The sequence below is a fragment of the Rhyacophila brunnea genome, unplaced genomic scaffold (genome assembly GCF_057557595.1).
Source record: "Rhyacophila brunnea isolate RB1 unplaced genomic scaffold, BYU_Rbru_1.0 scaffold_8, whole genome shotgun sequence".
Lineage (NCBI taxonomy): Eukaryota > Metazoa > Arthropoda > Insecta > Trichoptera > Rhyacophilidae > Rhyacophila > Rhyacophila brunnea.
Genome location: NW_028233350.1, coordinates 27,514,567 through 27,527,595, shown reverse-complemented (window position 1 = coordinate 27,527,595; position 13,029 = coordinate 27,514,567). Strand labels below are relative to the sequence as shown.

General features: G+C 30.6%; 1 protein-coding gene across 1 annotated transcript in view; it reads right to left on the bottom strand.

Annotated features, from left to right (window-relative positions):
• Window positions 1-13,029, bottom strand: part of LOC147064086 (fat-like cadherin-related tumor suppressor homolog) — a 218,490-nt gene that overhangs the window by 14,370 nt on the left and 191,091 nt on the right. The window contains exon 4 of the mRNA XM_085959141.1: window positions 1,890-2,092. Coding sequence (XP_085815267.1) covers window positions 1,890-2,092 — 203 coding nt within the window. The remainder of the gene's footprint in view (window positions 1-1,889; window positions 2,093-13,029) is intronic.

The window sequence follows — 13,029 nt, the reverse complement described above, 5'->3', positions numbered from 1 at the left end:
GATGACAAATATTAGAACAAAAGCATTTTTTTCTAAAAAAAATCCACAAAACTTATGAAACATTTGCGAAAGTATTGTTATAAACCTTTTGATTATAATACTTACTTATTGTAGATAATATTCTAATTCATAACATATTAAGGAGATTCCCAAGTAGGCAGTACACATTATAGATATTATATAGGCTGTACCAAAATTACCCCGTTAAACATGTAGATATTTGCTGTATGTATTTACATGTTTTCCGTTATTATACGTCTAGTTATATATATGAGAGCATTATTAAATTCGGAGTGAGATAAAGTCCCTATTATTATTTGAAGAGGCACACAATTTTCCTCCAACCCATCTGTAAGTCCACTGGATTACTTGAATGCGATACGGAAGAAATAATCCTATGAAACGTAGATAGATACAACCTATACTAAACTTAGACATAGGGTATTTCATAATAATATTGTACTTATATGTAATGTGTACCATATAAGTTTTGTTATTAATGGATTTTGATTCTATAAGAAATATAACTATTTAAATTATTAATTATCATCTTTATACGCTAGGCTTGATCAACTGACGGACAAAGGAGCTTCAGATTTCTCTTTAGTTTACTCATATTTCCATCGGTTTGAGCCCAGTATTACCTACTCCATATCAAGATTCTCAGGGTAAAGAAATACCAAGACACCTTTTGTCAGTCTTCTCGGAACTTTTTTTCCGATTTTTACATCTACATATTATTAAAATACAAATGGTCGCTTTTTATTTCACTTGGCGACATCTATTATATTATAACATCGCGTATTATTGCCCACTTTCTTATCAATCGGTTTCTTTTGTGGGCGTTCCGCAAATTTTAAACTTATTTAATTAAAGTAGATATTGTTGATTTATCTTCAAATCATCTGTTGGTATAAAAATAGATTTTTGTTAAATACTAATATGTAATATCAAATATTATATTCCTCTCTCTAAAATTCTTGCATATACAATACAACACGTCTAATGATTTCGAAAATGAATCCACAAATACCTCTTAAATTGTGTCCATAGAATGTAAAACATTATAAACCTCCTAAATACTAGGAATCATTGTTATTTTGTGAAGAAATCTTGTTTTTAGTTTTATTTCATTGAATTTTTAATTTTAAAATTTCTAATTTCTAAAGTTTTTTGGTCTGTGAGGTTTACAAAATATAACAACACTATAAATCGGTAAAGTTTCACTGTTTTATGATATTGAACCATTGATATACTACTAGATGAGGAGTTCCCATACAAGTGTCATTTTAAAAATGTACCACAAAAGAAGATATTACGCATATCGTCTTATAATATTTCCTTGTAGGTATAATGCGTTAAGACCGTTAACATGGATTCCCGAATTTCACCCGTATTGCCTTGGCTGTAAAACTAAATTTGTGTTCTTGGAATAGTTACCCTAAGGGTGTCTGCAACCCAAAGCTTGCAAGCTACCAAAAAATCATGTCTGAGCGGACAGAGCAAGTCGTCATGCGCTGACTATTAGAGTAAGATGCAAGCTAGATCGGGCTTACTCATAATTATTGCCAGGTCGTTTTCGAGACAAATATTAAGTGAGCTTATATCGAGTTAAGTCCGCTGATATTAAAACAGTAAGTTTTAACACTGGCCGAGTCGCTGAAAATCGGGCGTCATTTTAAGAAGCATATGATTCATCCAGTAGTATATCAATGTATCGAACTAACTGGAGTACAATTTTTTTACCGTATTGGATTTCAAACCTCTACTCTGTGGAGGCCCATATGATCCTATTAGGATCGGACATGGTGGAAAGAAAAGAATTGGGTTTCTTCTGTGTAAACAAATTGATCTGTTGCATATTTGATAAAAGGAGCTAGCTATGTTACCTGAAACATGGTCCGATGTTTTGATGTGGCAGGAATTCTCACGGAGTAGTATTGCTCCAAGAATAGCGGTGCATGGTCATTTACGTCAGTCACATCAACCAAGACTCTCGTAGTGGATGACAGGAAACCATCGGAGATTTGGACTTCGAGGGCGTGTTGTGATTGGTTCTCGCGGTCTAACCTGGTTGTGGCCGTTAAAACACCTAAACATACGAAATAAAAACAAATTAACGGTATAATATATTAAAGTAGTTCTATTATTTTAAAATTTACCTACCAACATACACTCAAGTAAGTATAAGTGAAAATATTATCAACAAAGTAATTAATTTTCACGTTTAAAATGAAATTATTATTACTATCATTTGATACGACGGTGCCAATTTAATCAGAAATCAGATCCGGTTGATACTGAAATAATAATCCCCATTTACCACGTAGTGAGTTAATGCTTAGGTATATTGTAAAAAAGTAAAAGGTAGCCGAGATTTAAAATATTAATGTTTAACTTTCTGTTGTTTTATTCGGGATGTTTATCGGAATATCACCAAAATCTGGTTATTCGTCCAATGTAATCAAAAATTTCACCTACCTAGTTGACAGAAATTAATCCCTATTCACTTTGTTAAAATATGAACGAGTATTTTTTTATGAGGTGTTTGAATTTAATCCAAACTATTAAGTGCCTAACTAAAATTCGAATTGTTAAACCATTCTGTTTACATAAATTTTGATTATCAAAGTACTTTTAAGTATAGTGTTTATTGGTAAACTTTTGTTGTTAGTATACTTTACTTTTTTCGGGCCACAATAAATTTAGTAAAATTTAATAGTCTACAGCGAATGAGTTATCTCATTCGCTGCTGACTAGATAATGATTTTTTAATTACCACCTTTAAAATGCAAGTTAATTACATCGATCGGTCGCCTGGTCATTACGCGCCAGGTGCGTCTTCAGCGTCCAAAGTAATAATATATATAATATTATATCGGCTCCAAGAATGTTTGAAAATTTTGGTCCTCCGATGGAGACAGACGTCGTACAGATCATACTTTCAACTTTTTGTAGAATTTAAGACAACAAAAACTCTCTTTTAACGTATGGTAATTTTAACGTATGGTATCAATGGTGGACTTCAATATCAAGGTTAAACTCTCAAGGTCGTAAAGTATTGATGCGGAATCATTTTAATAATAATAATATAGTATCACGTATATGCATAGGTATAATATATATATACGTGTAATACGCGAAATATATCATGCAGAGTAGATGATGCGTTGTCGAATCAAACGTTACGTTTTATGGCGATATATACGGTGAACACGAAGAAAGATTTTTCTTTTTATCTGAGCGCAAAATTTGAAAAAGAAAATAGTCTAATTTCGAGAGACAAAATATTACACATTTGGTATGAGGTTGAAAAATGAGAAAATTATTGTTGAGACACTTTATTTGCGTGATTTATTTCGCCTCAAGGTAATTTTTTCGTGAATTATTTAAATTTTGTTTTTGTTATGATTGCTAAACTAGTTTTAAGCATTAATTTAAAACGTTGTTTTCAAACAGTGAATTAAATTAATGTAGATTGAATAGAGCAGGTGATTTAAAAATACAATGCTCAACTGAACTCTATATTAATTATTACAAATATACATAAAAGGTAATATCTTCGTTTCTCAGTACATTAGCAATTAATAATAAAGTCTTATTTCAATTAAATAATTAATATCCATGTACTTTCGAGTAAGGATGAGTAGTAACATTTTGTTAGATACTTACGCAGCTTTTACGAATAATTTTAAACAATATTATGTACATCATTTTGAAAATAAACATAAATATATAATATACATATTATATTATTATGTAAGTATTAGAATAAATCTTGAATTAAGTGGGTTCAAAACATATTTGTCGGGATATTAACTAATTTAGCTACCGACCGAAATGTTCTTCTTTCAAAAAATTCCTATTAACTGGGTATGTTATTTTAGATGTTTCAAATTACGTCAAGAATATATTGAATACTACCTTTGTATTTTACATATTGGTTGGTAACTACGATAGCCGAGCGACTTACGCATCGATTAATAATGTCGTGGGTCCGAGGTTCGAATGCGAGGTTTGGAAAATATACATATTGTTTTTTAATGTGCGTTTGGACGTAATAGGTTGAGCAAGTGGCCAAAATCCATTTCTCGTACAAATAAAAATCTGTCAATGTAAACCTCCACTTCGTGGAAGCTCATATAAATGTTCTTATCAGAATGGGATATAGTAAAAAAATATAATTAGCAACTTGATTTATAGATGGGGCTAGGATTCATATTTTCTTTTTACTTTTGATGCCTTTGCACTTGGTAATATTTTTTATTCAATACTACATACAATTTAAAAATCTAGCAATATTTTTATTGAAAATATTTAAGAAAAAAATACTACTTTGAGATTAAAAAATAGTGAATGCAGAAGTAATTAGTTTAAATTAACTTATTTAATAAACACACATTGATGAGATTTGAGTAAAAAATATATTTACTTTTATGATCTCTTTCTTTTATATATAATAGTAAGTAATGGTACTTAAAATCAGTCTTAACTAACGGGGGTGAGGGAAAAGCTAAATGATTAAGATTGATCTGTTAAACATTTGAAAGCTGTCTTTTTCTACCCACTCTTATCTTTAACACGGTTGTAAAAATCGGAAAATGTAAATATTTTTGATATTCATGTCTGATGTCTGACTATGTAGGTAGATGATTTACGTATTGTAAAAGTACATTCATATAGCATGGGAACTATCTAGTAAATATTAAATTAATAATGAATCTTTTTGTTGACATCGAGTTGAGTTTATCTTGAATGGTGAAAGCAAGCAGTTTTAATGCCAATAAGCAGTGGCGCACCCAGGATTTAATATTGGGGGGAGCCCAAGGAAGAGAATGTAAATTAGTCCTATAGGCTCTTTTTCTTCTTCACAGCCTAATTTCTCGTTTATCGGTCTTTTGTCTATTGCACTCGGTGTACCTACACCATGGTCCCCACATCCTAAAACGGGCCCTCAGGCTAGGATATTTGGGGTCCCCCTACCTACCGCTGAGATTAAAGGCAGTGTAAAACACTACATTACGTTTTTCATATTGTGTTTTAGTTCAAATTAAGGGTAGGTACTTATACAGTGAATTATTGGCGATTTTTATTACATCTACTTTAATAATGGAGCTGTCGAGTATCGATACATAACAATCAAAAAATATGTTGCACAATTATATAAGTAATTGAAAATGTTCATAGTCATGAAGTATAATAGCGCTGCAGGCGACTTTTTTTACTATTAAAGCTAATTTATGATGTGTGTTTATCTCACTTATCTGGTCAACCCGACACGCCGGGCCCCCCATAGCCCGGGCCCTCAGGCTAGAGCCCTGTCAGCCCTCCCCAGCCATGACCTACACCACTCCGGTATTCGGGTGGACACCGAGAATTTTTTGACAGTTCCATTAGGGATTGGGTTTCTAAAAAAACTTGACATTAGTGTTTCGAAATTTTTGTGTTAGAAATTAAAATCTAAGAATTTTTTCTAAAAAGGGTGCTGGAGAATTATTACAAATCATTTTTTTGCCGTGTTTTTATTTGTCAAAGCCCAAAGGTATAGTATATTGGCTTTCAATTTCAATGTTTAAAATCATTCTGATAATTTTCATTTTTGGGGAGTGCCAGGGCCCCTTGGCTCCCCCCCTGGGTGCGCCACTGCCAATAAGTATAAGTATTTACTCAAAGAGCGAACAAAGCCTACGGAATTGAAGCTATGGTGAATACATATCGTGAAAAACATTAATCTACCATGAGAAAATCCAATCGGAAAACTTGAAAAGTCCTAGTCAAGACTAATTGAGTATGCGAATCACAGAGAAACTTTTGGGCAGGTTAATACTTTGGGTATGTAGGTATATCTACACCAAGACATGACCCTGGATCTTGTAAAATATTCCATTAATCAAGGATGATAATCCAATCAATCTCTATTGTTTTACCTGCCAATATTAATAGACATTAATAGCTTATACGGGATTGATGTAGTACTGGAATATGTCAGACGTTAATTTGATTGATAGTAATGGTCGAAAAGAGACCCGGATTAATAATATCATAAGATAGATGTCTGGCCAATTCAATGTCTCAAAGGATATTTATTTGAAAAATGATTGTCTTTATTCAATAGTCTGCGAAAATATTATTCAGTAATGAGAAAAGACCCGCGAATCGTTATTACCTCTTACAGGCCGAAAATATTCGACGATTCTCCGAATATTTATGTTCTATCAATTTATATCTTATTGGATATTAGTAATCAATATGTATTATTTTATATGGTTAATTATTTTGTTATGTTTAGTCATTAATTGTAACTATCAATTATTATTTATATGTAAGAAATTATTGAAAATTACAATTAAAAATATCGAAATAGATAAAATATATTTTCAATAGATTTATTGCGAGACCCATATCATTTAAAGCGCATAAAATATAGATGCTTAAATAATATTATATAATTTATAACCCTTCATTAATATAAATCACTTCATTGTGAGTAAGCGTAAAAAGATAAGCTTAGTTTTTGGTGTTTATATAATTTATGTGCATGTGTAGTTCGAAGAATTTTATAAGGCTATAAATTCTAATGCTTAGATAAGTTCATAAATTATTGAGATATAATAATTTTATTATTTTACCTCCAACATAATGTATGTAGATAAACATACAAATTGTATGCATTAATATAATAATAATAATGTAATCTTTATTTTATTATTAGGTACACATACTTTATACATTTTAAATTATCTTAAATTAGGAACAAATAATTATTGTACCTACCTAGATACCTACATATGCAAAAGATTATAATTAATAATAATAATATAACAATTATAGAAGCCCAATGAAAGTAGTGTATTTAGTTATATAAGTAAGTGAAACCATCATAAACACTCAACCTTTGATAAAATCACATAAATATATTGTGTCCTCACCGGGGTCAAACCTGGAGCTCCCAAATGAAAGGCCAGTACCTTACTAAGAGGCCATCCATGGACTGAAACCGTATGCGGTTTAGATCCGTGTGCCATACTAAACTTATGATTTTTGCTCATGAAAATATATTTTCACTAAATTTGTAAGTGTAAGTGTATGGTATACACGGATACGATCAGATGCTTATAATATACTTTGTGGAAATATATTTCCATGACCAGAAAAGATAAGCTTAGTATAGCACATGGTTCGAAACCGCATACGGTTTCAGTCCATGGATGGCCTATAATACACCACGATTGATTAGTATATATATATATATGGACTTGATACTGAGTATACAAAACATACTTGATAACCTTAGTAGGTCCCTATCAATAAGTCTTTATAATATTGAGTGGATACTCTCTAATGAGATTATAATATTATTATCTATGTATATATTAAGGAGGGCTCTTGTATATTATTATGTTTTACCTGTTTTCTCTACATAGGTTTTGCTATTGTAAGTGCACTTAATGACTTTCTAAGCTTGTTTATAGGAACACATAAGACGATTATCGGCTTTGCACTTAAAATACGACTGCTAATTGAAAATGGAACGTTATTATTTATGCACTCAATTTATAATGGCACTCCTGCATATTGCACAAGCCATTCTGTTTAATGTGAGATAATTTTGACTCTAAGACAGTGGTTTCCAAACTTTATGTTACTACGCCTCCCTTTAAAAAAAAACTAATCTTGGCGCCTCCCCCCCTTTATTTCATTAAATAATATAGACACCTAAATTAGTCAACAATGTACTAATACAAAAATGAAAGTACTTATATATTCATTTTTAAATTAATTTGTTTTTCAAGCGAAGAATGTGCTTGTTTATTAGCACAATCAATTTCAATAGTAGTCAATCCAAATTTATCATCGTTCATTGACAAATGGATTCTATCATAGGCCCTGAAGCGGGCCCCGAGATCAAGATCTTTCAACCACATATTTAAAATATTTAACAGCCCTGAAACAGAACAGTGCCGCATGCGACTTTTTAACTATTAATAAAGTAATGTTAAAAGTGCATTATCATACTAAACAAGAACTCAGTAAATAGATTTTTGTTTGCTTCAATATATATCTGGCGTAGAAATAATTTAAATGTGGACACATGGCGAACTTATTTTTTTTTGTAATTTTGATTTCCAAAGCTCAAAATTTTTATGAATGCCTTCACTTTGTCTTTTTAAATCAGTAAATGCATAAGTGGTCCTTGCATTGATTTATCTGCTCATTTTTTTTTTTAATTTCAACCAAATACAACAAAATTGTCGTTCCCAAACAAACTTGCGTCAAATTTCAATTGACCCTTTTATTCAGACTTCATTTTTTCACGAGATAGCCAGCGCGCTTCACAGTAGTGTAGAAATGAGGTATTATAAAATTTGTCTCCATATTTTCAGACAGGTTTGCAAACAACCTTTTATAAGACTGTTTTTTGTATAGTTTATAACAAGCGGCAGTTTTATAAACTATACATTTGCAAACTGCACACCTGTGGCTACATTATTTTTTTCTTCAATTGTAAATAAATTCAACATCTACATATTCAAATATATATTTGTCACGTCACTTTCACTGTATAAAAATATGGATTCGGGTTTTAAGTGAATTGTGTTAAACTTTTCGTTCCTCCCTTAGCAACACTCCGCGCCTCCGCAGGGAGGCGCGCCTCCAGTTTGGAAATCGCTGCTCTAAGATAATTTAATTTAGGTACAATATTATTATTATCTACGCGTACTTCAAGCATTTTGATTTATGAACAGATTGTTAAGAGTTCTCTTCGAAATTAAGCCTTTATCGTTATTAAAATTGTACGAGGAATGCTTGAGAATACTTAGAAACGGAGAAATTATTGTTAACATTCGTTCATGCGTTATGCATTTATTTTATATTGTTTCTAACAAAATCAATGAGTGGACGTATGGGTATATCGAAAGGTCTAGGACAGGGATGGCGAACCTTTTTACGTACGCGTGCCAAAATTTCCCAAATATAAGTTCTCAACTGTCCGACGTGCCAAGCAGTTTTTTTATGCCGATTTTTTTTAAGTTTTCTAAAAAAATAGTTAAGAATTCTATTAAAAAGGTTTAAAAATTACAATTGAGTTATTGATATTCTATCTTTCATAATTTTTCCAACCAATCTTCTTTCATAATATATTCTTCATCACTGTGCGGTTTTCCATTTATAGAGATTATGTTTGAGGTAAAATAACAAGCAGTTATTATTATTTGAGTGACTGCCGATAATTAATTTCATAAGGCTTGTTGATTGAATATTTTTATTCTTAATTCCCCGATCCCAAGAACCACCGACTTATGCAATGGTATATTTACAATAAACGGAATGATAAGTCTTTAAAATGATTTGCCTGCATTTTTTTATACAATGCGATTTGTCACTATTTATGCATGAATTTCGTTGTTTCCGTTTGCGCATCGATTGGTACCTAAACGTAATATGAAAAACCGAAGAAAATACGCATGGGTATGTCGTCATTGTTATTTAATATTATAATATAAGTAAGTACTTAAGTACTTATATAATAATATAATATACATATTTGTAAAACTTAAAAAAAAATATTACTTATATAATATATTACTATTATATATTCTTATATAAAATAGTAATATTTCTTTTCTCTTCAAAATGAAACATTTGCGTGCCATGCAAAATCATATCGCTTGCCACTGGCGGCACGCGTGCCATAGGTTCGCTACCGCTGGTCTATGTGTTAAAAGTAATAACAAATACGAATGAAGAGAGTTGGGTTTTTGTTTCTTTTTAGCAATTTTCTACATTAAACCATTCATGTAAACTATGTAACCACATTGTTGTAAAGTTTTTTTTATAGTATGAAGATGTTATCTTTGTAATAGAGGTGCAGTTTAATCGTAAAAATGTGTGATGATTTACCTAATACACATTTTTATGCATACATAATGTATTAATATAAATTTTCAGCAGCATTAAAAAAATACTTCTACAAAAGTTATCTTATAAAGCTATTTTAACTTATGAGATTTTTGAAGTGTATTAATAATGTGTAGATCTACCAGCTTATAAATGCTAGTAAAAATAAAAGTTTTCAAAATATTTTATTAGCATTAAAAACTTTTAGTATTGGTCACTAAATTTTAACAAACGTAATGTTCTCTCTTGTGGTGGAGTAGTGAAGTGAACTCATACACTTATTTAATACGAATTCGAGTCCGATGACAGGATAAATAAAATTCATATGTTGTTGTTTTCTTTAATATATGTTTGAATCCAGAACATCACTCCATGGAGTTGAGTTAATTTATTGCTAATAATGATTTCTTATAAAAAAGCGTCAGTTGAGATAACCTCTACTCTGTGGACGATTGTGTGCTCAACGTTCGAGCAGCGAAAACGGTGATTAATTAAGATAAAAGATAGGTAGTTATATAGTATTCATTCATAAAAGGGGGTCGTAAACATGATTTAAAAATAAATAATATGTAGTTCAATAATTATTATAGGAAAGGAAACAGATAAAGGCTGTTCTGAAAATGTAAGTAGGTACTATATTATTATTTGGGTAGATAAATGTGTAATTTTTCTATGAGGTATACTTCAATTAAAAATATGAAAAAATTGCGACTTAAAATTTAAATTGGATTGGTACAATATGAATGAGTTATCTAACGGTACCTATATGGATCAATAATTCAAATCCAATCCTCAGCGAAAGACTAAATTGATTGCCGTCGAATGCCCGATATGATAATACAATACGATTTCTTAAATCTTTTGGGTAATACATTTGAAGGCGATCAATATTTCTTATTCACTGTATTCCTACTGGAAACAATATTCACTGGAATACTTTTATTTTGAATACAAGCAGAGATTTTTCAGTCATGTTTTTGTAATTATATTATTACAATTACAATTAAACGCCTGATTTTCTACTTTCGACTTCTGTTTCCCGTCGAGCGTTACAGTTAGAAATACCAAAAATAGGAGGGCCCTACGGGATTCTATACCCAATTAAAAATAACCCCAAAATAATATAGTAATAATTTATTTATTATCGATAAAATTGTGAAAATAATAAAAAACAGCTTTATGAATTTTAATATTGAATATTACTTATAAATACTAGACGATTAATACTTTTATTTCATTGATATTTCGCCGCAAACATTAAATATTTTGTTTTCGATGGGTTATATAATAACTTCTGAAGATTGGACAAATAAACAAATATAATTATATTTTAAAAATATTTATATACTTATATCTATCTATCTGTCAAAAGAAATATATTATTTTGTTTTTATTCATAAGCCTTTTGTTATGAAAAGTGTCTTCATACTGTATTATGAGGATACAGGATTTACTTCGGAAGAATTGAAATATTAATATCGCAGCGTTTTAATCTTTAACTGACAAAATAGACTATTCCAGAGTTCAATAATAATATTACGATTTAACAGAATAAATGTGATTACGTTGTCATATCTTCGATATTTCGACAAAAACTTTTGATATTTCAATTGAAATGGTTTTAAAAAAAAATCAATCGTTTGATAAAAAATGTTTTGTTACTATTTAAGACAAAATGTATTTTTTTTAAATAACCATACTTCAGGCATTCTAACAATTTTTGTGGAAGTTAATTAATAATTTTCATAGATATGTATCCAATCGATGTATAGAACTGAACTAGAAATTGGTCATATGTGCTTAAAAACCTGATGATATGTTTTATTAGAAGATTTAAAATCATCAATATAATATGCATATTAAATTGGTACCTAGTTAAGATATACAAAATACGAATAAAAAATCACATTTTAGCTTCAGATAAAATAAATGCTTAATTGATTTTTTAGCTTTCATCAGAATGCTTGCGATATGTTTTCTATTTATTAAATGTTTGTTACAAACAAGCGTTCTCCAAATACAAAATACAGAGATTTCGATCATTTCTTTATACCTATTATAACTATTTTTAATGACACAGCCAAAATTTGTTGCTAGCCTCTGATTATATAATATACACTGACACAAATGAAACTAATTGCTAAGTCTAGTCGGAGGAGCTTTCTAAGGCTGAGCTTTAAGTTTATGCTATAATTCGAGTTGATAGAGTTTACACTTCTATTGATTGATGATCTCCCATTAATGTTATGGTTCACGCAGATAAACTAGTTGACTGGTTTATTATTTTAGGAATATGGTAGATAGCTAAATATAGATAGTTTCATCCCAAAGTACTAAATAGATAATAATGTACAGTCTTCAGATGATCTGTATTAACCTACATAAATTAATATTATATTGGGTCAATTGGCTGGGATGAAATTAGGGAATATAGTAATCAGCTATATAATGACTATTTATATATAATCTCACGTGTAAATTCCACTACTCATCATATACGGTCTTAATCGGGAATATCACGGGGCGTCATGAAATAGTGAGGCGTCTACAATTTTTTAGGCTTCGTAATATTTAGTGAACATAAGACACAAAAAAGTAACGTCACCACGTACCTACCCAAGTGTGATTTGATAGGGTTTACTAGATTTTATTCTTAAAAAATGCTCACCGCGGAGAGGTGATAAGAAACTAGAAAAATAAACCTATACAAAAAAGAAGTTTAATAAATTCGAGCTAAGTGAGATCCTATTTTTTGCCGTATGACACTGTGAAAATGTTGGGCGGGCCGAAGGCTCAGAATAACTTCATCTTTTTCATACATATTTCAGGATATTCCTAGAAGATGTGGTAACTATCCTGAGATTCACAGCCACATAGATATGTGGGCTGACCACTTTTTATACATGTATTTATTTATATATGTTTACAATTAATTTCAGACTATTCGGACAGATCTGCTTACAACGCATTACAAACTTTATAATAACCCATGATTATTGATGCACGTCAGTGGACCAGCCGAGGACGAGTGGTAGGGAGTCAGCTTCTGAAGACGTGGATCGGTAGTTACAATTCCGCATCTGATACATTCCTTGATATATTCAATATGTATTTGTATCGCGACTAGCT